The sequence below is a fragment of the Microtus pennsylvanicus genome, chromosome 22 (assembly GCF_037038515.1).
Source record: "Microtus pennsylvanicus isolate mMicPen1 chromosome 22, mMicPen1.hap1, whole genome shotgun sequence".
In the NCBI taxonomy this organism is placed as follows: domain Eukaryota; kingdom Metazoa; phylum Chordata; class Mammalia; order Rodentia; family Cricetidae; genus Microtus; species Microtus pennsylvanicus.
In genome coordinates this window covers 36,258,822-36,278,297 of record NC_134600.1, presented here as the reverse complement: position 1 = coordinate 36,278,297, position 19,476 = coordinate 36,258,822, and the positions used below count along the sequence as shown (strand labels likewise).

Below are 19,476 nucleotides of genomic sequence, written 5' to 3'. Positions count from 1 at the left end.
AACCGAGGAGGCGGAGGCGGGCTGTGGGAGGACGAGAGCGGGAGGACGTGGGTACGCGGCCGCCTTTCCACACAGAGGGGCCGCGGAGCTGCCGCTGCGAAGGGCGCGGCCGGGGTCCCGACCCCTCCACGCGGGAGGTGCGGAGGGGGCGGGGCCGCGGGGCGGGGCCGCGGGGGCGGGTCCCATTGGTCCCCGCGGGAGCGGCCGCGGCGGCGCAGGCGCGGTTCCCGCCTCCTCTGCCGGCGAGCGAGTGGAGGCTGCATCCCTGTGCGGCTGGCTGTCGCGTCGCCGCAGCCTCCGCCGCGGAGCCCCCCGCCCCCGCCCGGCCGCCCCGAGTCGGAATGAGCTCCAGGAAAGGTGAGCGGCGCGCGCGGCCCCTGCCCCGCCTCGCGGCCCGCAGGCGGCCGACCCGACCGTTAATGTGTCTTCTCTCTCCTCAGTGCTGGCCATTCAGGCCCGAAAGCGGAGGCCGAAAAGAGAGAAACATCCAAAAAAGTGAGTCCGCGCGGCGCCCGGGCCCGACACCGCCCCGCCCCGCCCCGCCGAGGGTTGCTTGCGGCCGCGCAGGCAGAGCTTCCCGGTCCCCGGGCCGCGGGTCTCCCGGGACGCGGCGCCGGCTCTGCGTGCCCTGGAGGGGGAGGGGTGGGGGAGGGGCGCGCGGCCGCGGGTTCCGGAGCTGCGACCTGGCCCAGCGGCCTGCGAGCAACCCGGGCTCCGCGCTCGATCCCGCGCCTCGCGCCCCTGAGCCACACCCGCGATCCGCATCTCGGTCCCTGCCCTGCATCGGTCGGCTGGGGAGCAGGAGAGGGAGGCGGCGGCGCGCTGACACCTGGACTGAAGGAGCCAGTGCGCTGCCGCCTCTGCCACCTCCCGGTCCCGCCGCAGCCATCCAGCTGAAAGCCCGAGCTGCTTGTCAAGTGGTTTGGCCTCGGGTGTGTTCCTGGCACGACTTCGGCTCCGAGACCAGTGCGTTTCGGCTCTCGGGTTTTTCATTCGAAACTTTCTGCTCGGGTCGAGCGTTACTTGGGTGCTGCGGCTGCGCCCAGGTCGCTCTCCGCAGCGGGGGAGAGCGTGTGCGGGGGCAGGTCCCTCCCGCGTGGTGCTCGGGACTGGATCCATCGGCTACTGATATTTCAAATGTGCCAATCCAGCCACCTCCATCCTGGACGTGCAGCCCGGTTTGAGCGGCAGCTGCTGGAAAAGCCTTTCGCGGAGAAGTAGGCGCTCCGAGGCTTCAGAGCGCCGCCGAGTTTTCCTGTTTCCTCTCTCTTTGGGTTTGCTGGACCAGCGTTAAACATCTTTGCTCACACTGGTTGCCTCGTTCTTTCTTTTGTGCAAGAAATTTGTGTGTTGTCTTTGATACTTTGGAGAACAACGGAATTGCCTTTATTTAATAAAATCCCGAAATACTGTTTATCTATTTTGCAAGGGGTGGGATGCCCCTCAGCCCTCCTAGGTGGTGGTGGTTGTCACTCATATTGGCCCTAGTAGCAGCCTAGAGGATTTCCCTCCCATTTGGTGGCATCTAGGAAAATTGGCAATCATTGTTAGTGTGGAGGTAATTTTACAAGATTGTCCTCTTTCAAAATTGAATATAACATGACTGTATTTGTAGGTCTTCATAAGATGTGGACAGCTACATAAAAATCTTTTATTAGGAGGCAAAAAGTCTTGAAAACCGGAAAGTAAAAATTGAAAATGAAAAAACAGTTTTTATTATTCTGCGAGTATTTGGATTTGGGTGTGACACCTGTGGAAGTCAAGTAACATCTTTCAAGAGTTGATTATCTGCTATGTGGAGACCCAGTGATCAAACTCCGGCTGATAAGTAGCTTAACCTGTGAACCATCTCCCTGGCCCACATATGGGGTATTTAAAATATTGAAACCCAATGTCTGATAGTTTTAAGATGCTTTCTAAAGGCCAGTGCTATTGCTGGGCTGTGGTGGCGCAGGCCTTAATTCTAACACACTCGAGGCAGAGTCAGGTGGATCTCTGAGTTCAAGGCCAACCGGGTCTACAGAGTGAGTTCCAGGATGGCCGTGAAATTTACACAGAGAAACTGTCTCACAAAACTAAAAAGGAAAGAAAAAAGAAACAATTGAGAAAGCAGGGACCTGCCTTTTAGGATAGCTCTTTTTTCTGTATATAAACATGTTTATCTGTGTATATTACATGTGCACAGAGAAAAATCATTTTTTAATTGAATAAGCATGTATTTCATTTTCCTGTTTCAGGGTCTTTCATAATGGTCAAGGGTCTTTGCTCTATTATATTGGGATTTGTGGTATGTTAATAATTAGGAATAGCCGTATAAATTATCTAATCTTATGTCACTTTGCAGTCTCTTCCATTGTGTATTGTGTTTAAAGGAAAACACAGTTAATGATGGGAAGAACTGGCTTGATGAAGTAGGCGGTTATCAGTAAGAACCAGATCAAATCAGCGATTGTGTGGAGGTGTCACTTTTCACTTAGTATTTTTTTTAAGTATTTATTTATTTATTAATTATGTATACAGTGTTCTGGTGCTGGCAGGCCAGAAGAGGGCAGCAGATCCAGATCTCACTACAGATGGTCGGGAACCACCATGTGGTTGCTGGGAATTGAACTTAGGACCTCTTAACCACTGAGCCATCTCGCCAGCCCCTCACTTAGTATTTTTTTTGAATCAAGATATTATTATTTAAAATAATTTCTGGATATAATTATTCATATGTTCAGTATGTATTTGTATGCCTTAGAAGATGATATGAGAGCTTTGTACATAGTAATATTCCATGACACTTTAAATCTAAGGAGGTTTAAAGATAGACATCAAGAAAGTGATTTCAGATAGTGATACTATGACATTTGTGCTGTCAACAGTCATTGCTTGCTGTTCGCATGCATTTCCACGTGAGGTGGATGCTGTTCCCATCACCATTTTCAGATGAAGTAAGGACATAGCAAGTAACATGCTAGCAGTTAGGTTGTGTCTAGGCAGCCAGGGACCAGAGGCCACCTCAACTCTGAGGAAATGACATTTGGGCAGAAATTAGGGTGAAGAGGGGGAGGGATTGGGCTGGGGTTCTGTGATAAGGTGGTTAAGTGATAGATTCAGAGGTGGATAAGAGGCAAGCGAGACACACATAGGGCTCTGTAGGTCACTGGAGGCTTATGTCTGTGTAAGACGGTGTCATTCCTGCCTGAATAGTTTTGGCCGTGTGTGGGGATGGGGTGAGAGTGAGAACAGCTGGTCTGTGGTAATGGTGCGATAAGCCGGCAGCTGCGTTCTAGGTTCAAGGAGTGACACTGGTCAGAGGGGACTTCATTTCACAGACGTCTCTAACAGGTTAAAACCATACAGCCTTGTTTGGATCAACTCGAGTGTCCTGTGGCTAGTGTTTATGCATTTTAAGTCTGTAAGAGACTATTTTAAACTGGTAGAGACTGGCAGACTTGAGCAATGTGACAGTGTGGGCCTGGCCTCATGAAGTGTGATCTACTTTTGTCATTTCTTCCTTGTTATATGCAAATGGACATCTTTCTTCCTTTCTCCTTCCCTCCCTCTCTCCCTCCTTTTCTTTCTTTCGACAGGGCTTCTCTGTGTAACTTTCGTGGCTGTCCTGGAACTGCCCCTGTAGACCAGCTTGCGGAGAATACCTACCTCCTCTTCCAGAGTGCTAGGATAGTAAAGGCTGCTCATCAGACTTTTCATTAGGCTTTTATGAATTGAGCATGTGTCCACACCCCTCCTCCATGTTTATATAGTACAGATCAGTCTCAGAATGGAGGTCCTCTTATTTCAACTGAACTCCATATTGTAGGACATGAGGTGTGGGAAACTTTGCTGAGGTAAGAGGTTACTTTTTTAGTATTTCAGAATTTGTAGTTGTTAGGAATGTTTTCTGCCTAGTTGAGTCAAACTTTATTCTTTTGTACATTGTTTCAATGAGTGTACTTTGCTTATTAATTTTATTGCTTTGAGAGTATAGGTAGCAGGGATTTACTGTATTGTCATTCAGTCATGAAGTTGATCTAGTCCCTTCCCCCCATTTTTTGGGGTGGGACAAGGTCTCTGTGACTCAATCCTCCTGCCTCAGCCTGGATATTGTTGAGAATACAAGTAGGCACCATCATACTTCAATCTGTGTAAACTGTATTCATAACATACGGATTTTTGCCCTAGGGCATTTGTATATGTAGGTAATTAAAACAAATTTTTTAGATGGTCTTAGGCAATTTGGCTGACCTTAAACTTACTATATAGTTAGCATTAGTACTCCTGCCTCCACCTCTACATTGCTAGACACACAAGCCTGCATCAAGACATCTGTCTTGTAGATAAATTATTTTTAAGGTCTCTTCCATTTGTTGATACTTTTGTAGGGAGTGCAGGGATCAAGCTGCAGAGCCTCGTGAATGGTAGGCACATTCTCTGCTAATGACTGTGCCCAGCCACAGTACTTATTGAGACATAGTACTTAAAGAATAAACATTATCTTTTAGAGATCTGGGTGTGGTGGCATACTTTTATAGGCCCAGCTGCTTTGTGGAGGCTGAGACAGGAAGATTTCGTAAACACTGGAGTATGTGATTATCCAGGGTGGCAGGGAGATGATGGTCTAAGAAAACATGGTTGTAAGCTCCGTGGTGGTGGTGGTGGTGGCACATGCCTTTAATTTCAGCACTCAGGAGTCAGAGACAGGCAATTTTCTGAGTGCCAGGCCAGCTAGGGTTGTTACACACAGAAACCCTGTCTCAAAAAACAAAATTAAAACCAAAAACAGCAATACAAAAAACAACCCCCCCCCCCATGGCTTTAATGTTTTGGTGCTAGAGATGGAATCCAGGGCCTCACCCATCCTGATTTATGGTCCTTTTATGTAAGGTAGTATAACCATAACCATATTGTCAATATATATATATGACTTTGTTTTGGGTTTCTTTCATTTAACATATTTTCAAGATTCATCCATGTTCTATTGGCATTTACTTTATATTACCAGGTAACTTCTTTATATTATCAAGTAATCAAATAACAGTTATATTGATAGAATTTTATTTATCCATTCAACCATTATTGGTCATGTGGGTAGCTTCTTTTTTTTTTTTTTTTTCAACACAGGTTTTCTCTGCAGCTTTGGAAGCTTGTCCTAGAACTAGCTCTTGTAGACCAGGCTGCCCTCGAACTCACAGAGACCTACCTACCTCTTCCTCCTGAGTGCCACCACCACCTGGCTGGGTAGCTTCTTATTAAGAGCTATAACTGTATTTTTAAATTTTAAAAGTCTTTGGAACAATTCATTTGAAATAATTTGACTTAGACTGTTTTAAAAAATACTGAAATTGCCAGTGTACCCTTCATTTGGTCCTATTCCACAAAACTATAGAATAGTGTCAAAGTAGGAAGTTGACATTGACAATACACACACACACTTTTGTTGTGTACTTCTATGTTTGGCTTTTACATGAGTTCTGATAATTCAAACTTAGGTCTCTACCCACTGAGCTGTCTTCCCAACCAATATAAAATACTCTAGATAAAATCTACTTGAGAGTTAGGCTAGCTTTTCAGAGGCTGAAGATGTGTTTCAGGCCAATTGGGGCTTGTTAATGATACATTGTTTTAAAACAAGCAAACAAATGGCAATAAAAAAGTATTTGACTTTCACTAGTTGTTATATGTGTCTTTTCTGCTGGGTAGTGCTATCATATATTATCATCACCTCCAAGGGTTTGTGTAATCACCATAAGCACTATGCAGAACTGTTTCATCAGCACAACTAAGTCTCCTCACTGGTTACTGTCCTTTCCCCATACAGTCCTATAAATCACTAAAGGTTTTTAATACTTTGAGAATGTTAGTAAACAAAGTTATACAGTATCAATATATAACTTTTTGACATTTAGATTTTTTTTCTCTTTGCATGCCCTTTTGTTGTTGTTGTTCAGACAGGGTCTCCCCATTTAGTTCTTGATAGCCCAGAATTTGCCACATGAACTGCCTTTGTCTCTTTGCCTCCCAGGAATATTATAAAGGTGTGTATACCACCAAGCAGGACCTCTGTACATCTTTGAGCTTCTTGGTATTGCCTATATTAGTAGTTCCAGCCCCAACCCCCCTCCATTTTTGGTGAGTACCTGATATGAAAACAGGGTCTTAGCTTGGTAACAAAGCATCATACCACTTAGAACACCCATTTTGCTCCTGCTTTTGAGACAGGATTTCGACCCGCCCAGCAGGTCCTAAGTTACTCCAGGGTCTTGAGGCAGTATTGAAAGACATGGCGGAGGAGAGAAACGGACTGAAGCAAGTTTCATGTCTTAAATACTCCTCAGTAAGGAGCTCGGGCAGGGGGAACTGAGGAAAGGGGGAAGGAAGAAGGGGGAAGGGAAGGAGGGGCTTGGTAGCTAGGCAGCTAAGCGGGGCAGTTTGGCAGCTAAGCCTGGCAGTTGCAAGGTCAGTGGCTAGAACACCTGCTGTTAGTGATGAGCAGCAAGCAATGAAGACACTCTGTGGTGCTTTCCAGAGCTTGAGTCTCCAAGGTCAGCACGTAACGTTTTGGCCAACTTTAAGTTTTCTGTCTCAAGATTTTTACTTCAAGGCCCTGTGAGATGTGAGAAAGGAGAAGCCTGAAATGGCTCCTGACAGGGTTTCCAGTAACAGGACTGAGGCTGCTGTGAGCTTTGTTTTGCAGTTAAGGATGACCTTGAATTCCTGATATTTGTGCCCCTAGCTCTGGAGTGCTGAGTTTAAGGGCGTAAGCAGTCACTGCCCGGCTTCTTACTTTTTCTAATGTAGGTTTTGAGAATGAACTCAGGTCTAAATGCTTACAATGTAACTGAGCTATCTCTCCAGCCCTTAAATTTACTTAAAATTTTATTATTAGTCCAGCTCTCAGGAGTCAGACTTTGTGAGTTCAAGGCCACCCTAGGTTAAATAGTGGTACTCTGTCTCCAAAAAAAAATACATAAAAAGAAAATATTTGTGTATGTGTGATGTGTATGTGTACCTTTGGGCCTTGGGTGCGTGTGGAGATAGAGAACAACTGGTCTTTTACAACAAGCACCTTTACTTACTGAGCTGTCTTGCTGGCCTGTATTGACCTCCAAATTTTTTTTTTATGAGTGTGTATGTCTGAGTGTTTGTATGTGTACTACATGCATACATGAGCCAATGGACACAATGTTGGGATCCTCTGGAACTGAATGTAAAGATAGTTGTGTGTCTCCATGTGGGTACTGGTAATTGAATCTGGGTCCTCTGTAGAAACAGTAGACTACTCTTCATCCCCTAAGTCTATCTTTCAGAGGGATATATAAAAGTTGGGGAGCCAGAGAGGTGACGCATCAGTTAAGAGCACTGGGTGCACTTCCAGAGGACCCAAGGTGTAAATGGAAGTTTCTGTCCTATCTGGTCCCTTAGCCATTCAGTCCCAACAAAACACACAGGCTTATATTAATTATAAACTGGTTGTCCTGTTAGCTCAGCCTTATTATGAACTAATTAATCCATGATTCTTATCTATGTTTAGCCACATGAGTTGGTACCTTACTCAGTGAGGCATTCTCATCTTGCTTCCTCTGTGTCTGTCTGGTGACCACAGGTGAGCCTTCTGTCTTTCCAGAATTCTTCTAGTCTGGTCGCCCTTGCCTGTACTTCCTGCCTGGCTACTGGCCAGTCAGTGTTTTATTAAACTAATACATGTGACAAATCTTTACAGTGTACAAGAGCCTTATCCCCCAGCACTTCTTTTTTTTATTTTCAAAACAAGAACTCTGAATCTAATCTTATTTGTTTAGCTTTTTTTCCTGACCATTATCCATAACAAACTGTAACCAACACACTAAACAAAGACAAATACTCATAATCCATTTTTTGGGAATGTGGGCATAGTTTCTTAGGATACTTCCTGCTGATTGGGGATGCTGATAATCTTATGGGGACCCAAAGAGAATTTAGAATTATGGCTAAGTCCTGACTGGAATATTCTCTGAGTCTGGATCATCTCAGCCAGCAGTCTTGAGGCTGCTCTGGATGTAGAACTCAGGGGAAACTGCAGCAGAGGTGCTCTGAGACATTGGATCATCTGGGCCATCCTATCCCATTGGAGATTTCTCAGGGCGTCTTCTTCAATCAATCCTTACTTTTCTTAACCCAGAATGAATGCCCAGCTTCTCATTTCCTGTGGAAACAAAAGCAAAACCTCTTCTCCAAAGTAACATATCTTTTGATTTAAATTTTGAAGTCAAGGCAATTTTTAAATATATAAGTTAGATTAATCCAGCAGCATTTATAATCAAGTATCTTTTTAAAAAAGATTTATTTATTTATTATGTATACAGTATTCTGTCTGTATGCTTGTTGGCAAGAAGAGGGCACTAGATCTCATTACAGATGGCTGTGAGCCACCATGTGTTTGCTGGGAATTGAACTCTGGAAGAGCAGGCAGTGCTCTTAACCTCTGAGCCATCTCTCCAGCCCTAATCAAGTATCTTTTAGCAGCTGTTGCTCCTTCCTTAGCAGTCAAGCAATTAAAAACAACACAATAACATACAGTATCCAGACTCTCTGTGTGTTTTCCATCTTTGTGACTTTAAAAAAAAATTCTATTTTATTTTTTAACTTTTGGTTTTTTTGAGAAAGAGTTTCTCTGTTTTCTTTGGCTGTCCCAGATCCCAGATCTCACTCTGTAGACCAGGCTGGCCTGAAACTCACAGAGATTCACCTGCCTCTGCCTCCCAAGTGCTGGGATTAAAGGCGTGCGCCACCACCGCCCAGCGCATGTGTATGTTTTTAAATACAGTGTAAACCAATTAGAGGTTTTTTTCTTCTTCTTTTTTTCTTTCCTGGAATCTGTCTTTGTATCTCTATCTTTTTCTAACCACCCAAGTGATGGAGGAAGGTCATTGGTTAAAATAAAAGAAGCTGCTTGGCTCTCATTGGTTAGGAGATAGGTGGGAGGAGTAAACAGAACAGAATGCCGGGAGGAAGAGGAAGTGAGGTCAGACTCCACAGCTCTCCTCTCCGGAGCAGACACCTCAGGGAGAGATGCCATGCTACCTGCTCCAGGGAAGACGCACGCTATGAAGCTCCGACCCAGGATGGACTTAGGCTAGAATCTTCCTGGTAAGACCGGTGCTCACAGATTGTTAGAGATGGGTTGATAGGGATATCAGAATTAGCCAGTAAGGGCTAGAGCTAAGGGCCAAGCAGTGTTTAAAAGAATACAGTGTCTGTGTAATTATTTCGGGCATAAACTAGCCGGGCATGCGGCTGGGGTTTTGGGGACATAGCCCCGCCGCCGCTCCATATTACTACACCCAAGTCTTTAATCTGCTAAATGGTGTGGCCAGGATTAAAGTTACGGCTTTGGTGGCTGGCTCCAGTCTATTCCTTAGCTTTTTGAGAGTCTACCTTCATGTCAGAGGTACTGGCTGAAGCCATGTTTTTTACCACAATTCTGTGGAGATTCTAGCTCCATGCCAGCATCAAGAAGCCTGATACTGGCTGCTCATAAACACCATTTAATGTTTAGTAGCAGAGCCTCTTAAAAGAGCTATGAGGTTTTTGCTGCTAACACTGAGTCAGGAAGCCTCTGGAAAACAGAGCACACCTGAGAAAATGCTTCTACCAAGAAATTGTGCTTAACTCTGTTGTTTTATGTGTAGAATCCATTTTCAGTCTCTCTCAGGTTTTATGTGGTTGTGGTTGCTCCATGTTGGGCACCAAAATGAAGCAAGAATTAATAAAAATTCAGAGACAGATATTAGGGTTCAACTTGAAGACCTGAAAAGCAAAGCAGCCAGCCATTGGCTCTTAACTTGACCCCAGTTCCTAAATGGTGATCCTGCCTCCTGGAAACTGCAGAATAAGACTCTGCCTGAGAGCTGTCTCCTCCTGTTTTACAACCCTCTCTAGTTCTGGGATTAAAGGTGTGCACCCCTACCAACTGGTTTCTGTGGCAAGCTAGTGTGGCTACTGGTATTAAAGATGTGTGTCATTTTGGCTACTGGTATTAAAGGTATATGTCATTGCTGGGTGGTCTATAAAGCTGGCCAGTGGGGCTGTTTTTATTTCCTGATCCCCAGGCAAGCTTTATTCATTAAAATACAAATGAAATGCCACTTCACCAAGTTCATTTCCCAGCATTGATATGGTGGCTTACAGCTATCTGTAATTCAGTCCCAGGGAATCTGACATTGTCTTCTGGCCTCTATGGGCACTACAGACGTGGTGCAGGTCATACAGTCAGTACCTTATTTATTATCTGTATTCATTGTACACAGCACACTCGAGGTTTGTGGTCCCAAGAATGACTTAATACCTAACCAGGCTTGGCACCTGGTAAACCTTCATTCTGTTATCAGTTTTGTGAGATGAAACATTTAAAATCCCATGTGTGAGTGAGATCACGAGAACTTGTCTTTCTGTGCTTGGCTAATTTTGTGTACTGATCTCCATCTATTTTGTTGCAAATAACAGAGTTCAGTCTTTTTATGACCTAATATTGTTCTACTGTGTATATGTACATTTTTTATCCTTTCATCAGTTGCTAGACACCCAGGTTGTTTCCATTTCTGGGCTGTTATAGATAGTGCTGCAGTAAACACAGGAATGCAGTTATTTTGGGTATAATGATTTAATTTTCTTTGAATACATGAGCAGCGATAGTATTGCTATATCATATAGTAGTTGTAGCTCAACTATTTTGAAGACCCTTCAAACTATTTCCCTTGCCTGTACTAATATCACCCCAATGTGCAAGGGGTCTCTCTTCTGTACTCTTTGCTATCATTTCTTGTTGTTTTTTTCTTTTAAGATTTATTTTCTGTATATGAGTGTTTTGCCTGCATGTATATATGTGTACCACATGCATGCCTGTTGCTCGAGGATGTCAGGAGGGGCCATTGGGTATCCTGGAACTGGGATTACAGACAGTTGTGAATTGCCGTGTGTGTTGGGAATCAAACCTGGATTATCTTGAAGAGCAAAAAGTGCTCTTAGCCACTGAGCAATCTCCAGGCTCCTCCTTTGTTTTAAATCCATTAGTTTTGGACTGGGCATTGGTGGCTATAGTTGTACCAAAGAGTTTCACAATAGCCTAGAATGGAGCATAGCAAAGTTTTATTTACTTTGAATAAATTCATGGTAAGGGTAGAGATCTGCAGTCCTCAGCATGCTTTGGGAACTGGAACTGAATCCAGCAGAAAAAAAGGCCACATACACTTTTCATCTGCGTTTATAGTACATAAGACCATGCCCGAAGTAGGCCAGTATGCCAGTATCTTAAAGGGTATTGGCTGAAGGAGTTCCCACAACAGGTGGCTCACGTCTTTAATTCTAGCCCTCAGAGGCAAGTGAATCTCTGTGAGTTTGGGGCCAGCCTGGTCTACAGAATTAGTTCCAGGACAGCCAGGACTGTTACACAGAGAAATCCTGTCTCAAAGAATGGAATAAAGCAAGATAAGACAAAAAAACAAACAAAAATCCATTCGTTTTTTTCTTATTTTTGAACTTTGTATAAATCACCCAGAATATACTCACATGTGTCTCTTCCCCTTAATCTCTTTTTCAGACTTGTCCATGTTATATGGACCAAGTACCATTAATCATTCATTTTTATTGCTTTAGAACCACCTATTGAGTAAATATGTCACAATTTGGTTACTCTTCAATTAATAGGTATATTTTATAGTCTTATTAAGTAATCCCCAATCCTTTTCTGTAGTATAAAGTTATTTATTTTTTAAAAATGAAACTATCTTTTTCATTTTACATACAAATCCTAGTTCCAGTTTCTCCCAGCCTCCCATTTCTTCCACCCCCCCATCCCCCCATCGACTCCTTAGTGAGGGTAGGGCGCATTGCTTTGAGAAGGGACCAAGGCCTCCCTACTATATCTAGTCTGAGCAAGGTATCCATCCAAAGAGAATGGGTTCCAAAAAGCCAGTACAAGCAGTCGGGATAAATCCTGGTGCCATTGCCAGTGGCTCTGCAGTCTGCTCAGCCATACCGTTGTCACCCACATTCAAAGGGTTTAGGTTAGTCCAATCCTGGTTCCTTCCCTGTCTGGCTGGAGTTGGTGAACTCTCATTAGCTCAGGTAAACTATTTCAGTGGTGTTCTCGTTATGATCTTGATCTTTTTGCTCATAATGTCACTCCTCCCATTCTTCACCTGAACTTTGGGAACTCAGCCCAGTGCTCCGCTGTGGGTCTCTGTCTCTATTTCCATCAGTTGCTATGGTGACATTTTAGATAGTCATCAATCTGACTACAGGTCAGTTCAGGCACCCTCTCCACTATTGCTTAGGGTCATCCTTGTGGATTACCTGGGAATTTCTCTAGTACCAGGGTTCCTGCTAGCCCGATAATGACTCCCTCAATCAAAATATAATATCTGTTTCCTTGCTCTCCATCTCTGTCCTTCCTCCATCTCGACTCCTGTTCCCTCACATTCTCCCCCCTTCACCTTCTCCCCTCGGGCTCTACTTCTAGCTTCTCTCCTTTCCCCATCTCCATGCTCCCGATTTTGTCAGGAGATCTTGTCTTTTCCTCTTCCCAGGAGGATCTATGTATGTTTCTCTTAGGGTTCTCCTTGTTACTTAGCCTTTCTAGGGTTGTGGACGTAGGCTTATTCATTATCCTTTGCTTTACAGCTAACATCCACTTATGACTGAGTACATGCCATGAACATCTTTCTGGTTCTGGGTTACCTCACTCAGGATGGTTTTTTTCTCATTCCATCCGTTTACATTTATTTATTTAGTCTTTGAGACAGGGTTTCTCCATAGTTTTGGGGCCTATCCTATAACTTACTCTGTAGACCAGGCTGGCCTTGAACTCAAAGAGATCTATCTGTCTCTGCCTCCGGAGTGCTGGGATTATTTAAGGTGTGTGACACCACAGCCCGGCGTAAAGTTATTTTATAACTTTATGTAAATATTTCTGTAGATTTTAATTAGATTTAAGGAATTGCTATTCTTTATTAGATCTATGTTGTGCATATGATTCTTATCATACTATGAATATAATTTGTAATCTAAAAATATACTGGAAACCAGGAGAGTGCTTTGACTGGGTCTTGAAGAACCAGTGATAGTAACAACAGTAAGAGAAGGCAGGGCTTGAGCCTTCTACCAAAAGCAGTACTGAGTGGGTGTCAGCATATGGAGATGTACAATGGCGTGTTTGTAGTCCTGGAATGTTAAGTGGTGAGGTTGGGATGCACAGTATGGTAAGCAGTGTGTGGGGTTGCTGATGAGGTCACACAAGGAGTTGGAAAGCACATGTGTGCCAGACTGACATCTCAAAAGAGTTCCTAGCTTTGAAGTGGGGTGGGACTTAGTGGCTAGGAGCTAACTGGGAAGCCTGCAGAAGGCTGGAGGAGATGGATGGGTCCTGAAGGGGTAGATTTACTGTAATTCATGCCCAGTGTAAAGTGGGAGGATAGAGGGAGGGTATGGGATGAATGCTGGGTCATTGACGTTTGTAGATGCTTTTAGTTATCCCTCACTATAGTGTTTGTATGGAGTGCTTGCTGGGGAAGTGAATGATGGCTGTCCTGGAATGTTTGGTTGCCTTTTCGTGACTTGGTCAGAGTTTGTAACTGCAGAGCTGTTCTTCAGAGTTTTGTCTTTGGGGCTGGCACGTGGCTGACTGTCTCCTGGCAGAAGGTGATCTAGGGATGAGGGGTTGGTTCCAGGAGGAAACTGTTTCACAGAATCACATCTTGTAATGTTTTCGTATGTTTGTTTTTACATATATATTTACTTATATCTATTTACTCATTTTCAAATCCTCAAGTTATCATTTGCCCTTAGTTTGAAATAAAGCTGAATTTGTAGATTAAGGTTGTCTGATACCTTGAATTGAAAATGTCTTGAGAAAACTTGCTGGAGACCTTCTTTGGTGGGGGTTCAGGTCCCAGAGAGGATGCATGCAGTAGAGGATCTGAGGGCAAATCACGATGGCTGCCAGCAGCGTTTAATTGAGAAAAGATTACACCTGTTTTTTGTTTGTTTGTTTTGTTTTGTTTTTTGAGACAGGGTTTCTCTGTATAGCTTTGGAACCTCTCCTGGATTGCCCTGTAGACCAGGCTGGCCTTGAATTTCTAGAGATCTGCCTGCCTTTGCTGGCATCTGCCACCACTGCCCCTCCCCCGCAGAAGATCACACTTTCTATACTGTTTAGTTGCACAAATGATTCAGTGGGAGACAGAGGAAGTCTGAACTGGGTGTGGCTTGAGACCTGGGGTTGAGATGTTGAAATAGGCACCAGTCCTGCATTAATGAAGGACCACTAGTTTCTCTTAGAAAGAGGAACTTAGAAAGACTGCCTGCTATATCAAGCAGGTCTTTCCTCAACCTACCAAGGGAATGGACACCTTTATCCAAATGCCTAATCTTGGGAAAAGGACTTCTGGAGAGCTGACACTGATGATTCTGTGGGAGAGGGATCTTGGCTGGTGAGAGCCAGAGGCCTAACTGCAGGGGTGGGGGTGGGGTGGGGAGATGGGGGTGGGGAGTGGGCGAAATGTGCCCTGCAGGCAGAGTTTCTGTGAGGAGTTATTTATTTATTTATTTATTTAAGATAATAAAGAGAATGGGGGAGGGAAGAGAAAAAGAAAGGGAGAGGAGAGAGGCTGAGACCTGCTTTCCTCTTCAGAAGAATTGCAGAAGAGAGTCGAAATGGGCCGAGCTTGTCTCTTAAAGGGCCCTTTTACACCTGCCTACAGACTATGTAGTGATGTATCCATAGGACCCTGGGCTGGCCAGGGTGCTGCCTGAGTGTGTCGTGCTGGATGACAACATAATGCCTGAATCCTAACAACTATGCTACAGTTTCTTAGTCTTACTTTGTGGGCCCGTTCCTCTCACAACACTCCCAAAAGTGAGTTCCTGGTATTTTACTCTTTCCCCATTATACTGTACCAGTCTGATTTCTCTGTATTTATTAACTGAGCTCTTGCCTTTAATGACCTCAGGCTCCGAATCTGAATTGTAGGCATTTCATCCTTTGGATCAGGTGTGTATAGTAAATCTCCAGCATTCCCATTTTTGGTGTAATTAGGAATTACAATGGAATTCCTGGTTCTGTGGTAGCAGTTTTTTCCCAAAGAATTATTTTGCTGGGGGCTGGAGCGATGGCTCAGTGGTTAAGAGCATTGCCTGCTCTTTCAAAGGTCCTTAGTTCAATTCCCAGCAACCACATGGTGGCTCACAACCATCTGTAATGAGATCTGGTGCCCTCTTCTGGCCTGTAGGCATACACACAGACAGAATATTGTATACATAATAAATAAATATTAAAAAAGAATTGTTTTGTTTAGGCAAATATTATACATTATCTTCTTACCAAAGCCCACACAAAATTTCCCAAAGGGAAAGGCAGAATCATTATTGCTAGAGAAGTGTGGTCTACAATGTTGAAATGCTGGAACTTTTTTTTCCCTATTTTTTTTTCCTTTTTTGGTTGATTTTATTGAGCTATAGATTTTTTTCTCTGCTCCCCTCCCTTCCTTTCCCCTCCTTTTCTACCCTCTCCCATGGTCCCCATGCTCCCAATTTACTCAGGAGGTCTTGTCTTTTCTACTTCCCATGTAGATTAGATCCATGTATGTCTCTCTCAGGGTCTCATTGTTTTCTAGGTTCTCTGGGATTGTGAATTGTAGGCTGTTTTTCTTTGCTTCATGTCTAAAAGCCACTTATGAGTGAGTACATATGATATTTGTCTTTCTGGATCTGGGTTACCTCACTCAACATGATGTTTTCTAGATCCATCCATTTGCCCAGACATTTCAAGATGTTGTTTTTTTCTGCTGTGTAGTACTCCATTGTGTAAATATGCCACATTTTCCTTATCCATTCTTTGGCTGAGGGGCATTTAGGTTGTTTCCAGGTTCTGGCTATGACAAACAAAGCTGCTGTGAACACAGTTGAGCGAGCACATGTGCTTGTGGTACGCTTGAGCATCTTTTGGGTATACCCAAAAGTGGTATTCTGGGTCCTAATTTTCTGAGAAATCGCCATTCTGATAATCAAAGGGGCTGTATCAATTTGCAGTCCCACCAGCAATGCTGGAACCTTGTGAAGCAGCAGTTGTCACCATGGTCGATGGCATCTCCTCTTTTATTCTTTAATTTTGATGTCTGAAATCATGTTGTAGAGATCTAATAGGGCTCGCTAGTCGTTAGAGGATGACTGGAACAAGGATGAGAATGAGCACGACAGCGAGAATAATGTCCAAATTTTTAATAAATGACCAAAAGGTTTTTCCTGTTACAGAGGAATTTAAGGAATCCATAAATCTTTCCACTTCCACAGAAGCTGAGAGAGATTATAATTTAGCATGACTAATTGTAATAATTTGGCAATGCTTATATAACCAAAATGTAAACAAAATATTTGGATTATACAGGGAAGAGCCTTTGAGGAAAGGGCAGCCCAGCCCATGGGCTGCAGACTTCAGGGTAGAAGAAGGCATGCTATGTGAGCCATACCCTGTAACAAGTAGGGACTGAGGAATAACAGGAGAACTTGGCAGCAGGTCCAGCTATGCTATGTTTAATAGGCACCTTAACCTTCTGTCCTGGGTTTGAAACTTAACATCTCATTCTTTTTGCTGATGCTAAATGTAAGATCAAGTATGACAAAATCCATCTATGACTACTTCCTGCTGACATTGAATCATCGTTGAGGACACAAAAAGCTGGAATGTTGTCCAGGCTCTTCAGGAACGTTTGGAGCTTGAAAAGTCTAGGCAGTCATTGGAGCAATGTGTGCCGTCTTTAATTGATTTGAAATCTGTTTGAACAGATACATATTAGGGGCAGAAAGTAAAGGTAAATTTTCCTTGGGGGGGGGTACATTTGAAACTTTCAGATCCAAGGTCCTGGTAGTTGGATTAGAGGAGTCCCCAAACCAGGAAAGAGACGAGTTCCCACCCAGTAAGGAACAGGCAGGTGGGGAAACAAGCTCTTGACTGACTGTACTTATCTGGAGTCCTTTTGAGAGGTGGATCCAAGTCGATTCCCTGAAGCTTACAAGAACCTTTTTAAGTTCACAAAAAGTTCCAGATGTATTAGCATTATTATTGCTTGTAATCTGTATTGAAATTCACATTGTAGAAAAGTCAGTTAACTGGTGTCTGTAAAACAGCTGGAGTAGATTGATGCCTTAGAAACCTGGCAAAAGCTTGCTAGCTAGAGCTTCCATCCAGAGAGACAGATAGACTGGACAGAGATGTCTTTAGTCTGTTGAGAAACACCTCTAAGTCTGTCCTTAGAGGACTTCCAAAGGGAATGTAAAATCATGAACTTTTAACAATGGCAGTAGTAGTTAGTGTTTACCAGAGCTAGAGTAATAGCTTACCAGGACTCTTTGATTGTAAAACTTTGAAGTTTTGAAGTCTCAAATAACAGTAGCACAGTGAGGGAAAAATCTGAACCATTTTTCATATAAGCCATCTTTTTGTACCTTCACAGATTTCACCCATCTACACATCTGAAAACACTAAAGCAGTTGGACAACTGTTTTTTGTGGGGACAGTTTTCAACATAGAGTTTCTCTTTTTAACAGACTGGGTTTGGTGGTCCTGGAACTCTCTTTATAGATCAGGCTGGCCTCAAACTCAAGAGAGATCCGCCTCTGCCTCTAGAGTGTTGGGATTAAAGGTGTGCACCACTGCTGCCCAGAAGGTATTTTCTTAATGGGATCATTTGATGTGGGAAGACTCACTCTAAATTTGCCACACCTGGTGGCAGCCCACATAGAAGAAAGAAGCTTCTGTTTTTTGCCTTGTTACCCTCTTGCTGGTAAGTTCATCTGTCCTGTTGCTGGGGTGTTTCATTGCTGATATTAGAACTTAATTTCTCTGTTATCCTGTGGTAGACTGAGGAGCAGCAGCTCTCTAAGGATCTTCCCAGACTCTAGCATTAGATTCACTGCTGAGATATCCAGTATCATGGATTGAGCAGCTATCTGATTCTTAGTTTCTCTCGTGAGACAGCTATTGTTGGATACACAAATCACAGCTTGTAAGCTACTCTAATAATTCCTCTTTAATATATGTATTGATATATTCATTGTATTAATTCCATTTCTTTAATACCTTCACCTGAGGTGCTGGGCTTTTAAAAGTAGCTATTGGGTTGTCTGTGAGTATTATCATTAGCATGCTGTGGGCATGACCAGTAGCAGCAGAAACAGTTTCCACCAGTGCTTACCACCTGTGATCAGATAAGCTTCTCTCAGAGCACTCTAAAATTTTTACTTTATACTCTTCTAAGTTCTGTTACTAACAAATTTGTACTTCTCCTTAGATGAGTAATAGCTCAGAGAGATCTGCCTGGATGGGATTAAAAGCCACTCGTGGCTCTCCCTTTTCTTGTTTTTGTTTGTTTTGTGTGTGTGCGTGTGCTCACCCGCACGTGTGCACACCCAAACTGGCCTCAAACTATGGATCCTCCTGCTTCAGCCTCCCAAGGGCTGGGATTAGAGGTGCACACACCATGCCCAGTTGTCAGATGTTCCTAAGGTAGCTCCTCTGTTTCATTTATTCCTTTTACCAGCTGTGAGTAAGAGCCTCAGGTCCTCCACACCTCCAATATCCTGACAGAGATATTCTTTTTCAATATCTTGCCTTTTTTGAGGCTGTGCCTTGCTATATAGCTTTGTGTGTATATTCTTGGGTATACCTTGGGCATGCAGTTTCCTGGGTGAGCTTTTTTTTTTTATTAATTCTTTTTCATTTTTTTACATGCCAACCACAGGTACCCCTTTCTCTTCTCTTCTTGTTCCCCTTTCCCACCTCCCATCTACACCCCATCCGCCAAATCCACTCCTCTGTTCAGAAAGGGGCAGGCCTCCCATGAGAGTCAACAAAGTATGTCATATCAAGTTGAGGCAGGACCAAACTTCCCCCTGCATCAAGGCTGGGCTAGGCATCTCAGCATGGGAAATAGGTTCTGGGTGATTTTTATGTGGGCATACCTATCTGTTGAATGTTCTGCTCTTATCACCTTTGGACAGGCCTCATTGAACCTTGGCACCCAGCAGTCCCCAGTAGTCCTATGAATAACACAGGGGTTAAGATTACTCATATGTCACTGCTTGGCTTTCTAAGTGAGTTCTGTGCTTTGTACTCAGGTCCTCGTGCTTGGGTAGCAAGTGCTTCTGAGTGGAGAGCCATTTGCCTAGCCTTACTCTGTCATTTGATTTCCTTAAAAGTATGTGATGTGTGCTGATAATTTGTCATGTGTGTAGCCTTTCATGAAGTGCCTCATAAAGATCTTTAGGTCCTTTTTTTCCCTTTGGCATTTTTGAGACAGGGTTTCTCTGTGTATCTGTTTGTCCTGGTACTTGTTTTATAGATGAAGCTGGACTCAAATTCAGAGATCTGCTTGCCTCTGCCTTCCGAGCGCTGTGCCCAGCAGGTCACATATTTTTATTCTTGGAGAATTTCATAAAATGAACTGGGTGTGGTGGCTC

The 19,476-nt window shown here is 43.7% G+C and overlaps 1 protein-coding gene across 6 annotated transcripts in view; it reads left to right on the top strand.

Annotated features, from left to right (window-relative positions):
- The first annotated feature begins 234 nt into the window (after positions 1–234).
- The window catches only part of Srpk2 (SRSF protein kinase 2), a 170,477-nt gene continuing 151,235 nt past the window's right edge, over positions 235–19,476 (top strand). For 4 of the 6 annotated variants that reach the window (XM_075955888.1, XM_075955884.1, XM_075955887.1 and 1 more), the window contains exons 1-2: positions 235–357; positions 441–495. In XM_075955888.1, coding sequence (XP_075812003.1) covers positions 342–357; positions 441–495 — 71 coding nt within the window. In that variant the 5' untranslated portion in view covers positions 235–341. The remainder of the gene's footprint in view (positions 358–440; positions 496–19,476) is intronic. The other 2 variants (XM_075955891.1, XM_075955885.1) reach the window with 2 other exon arrangements.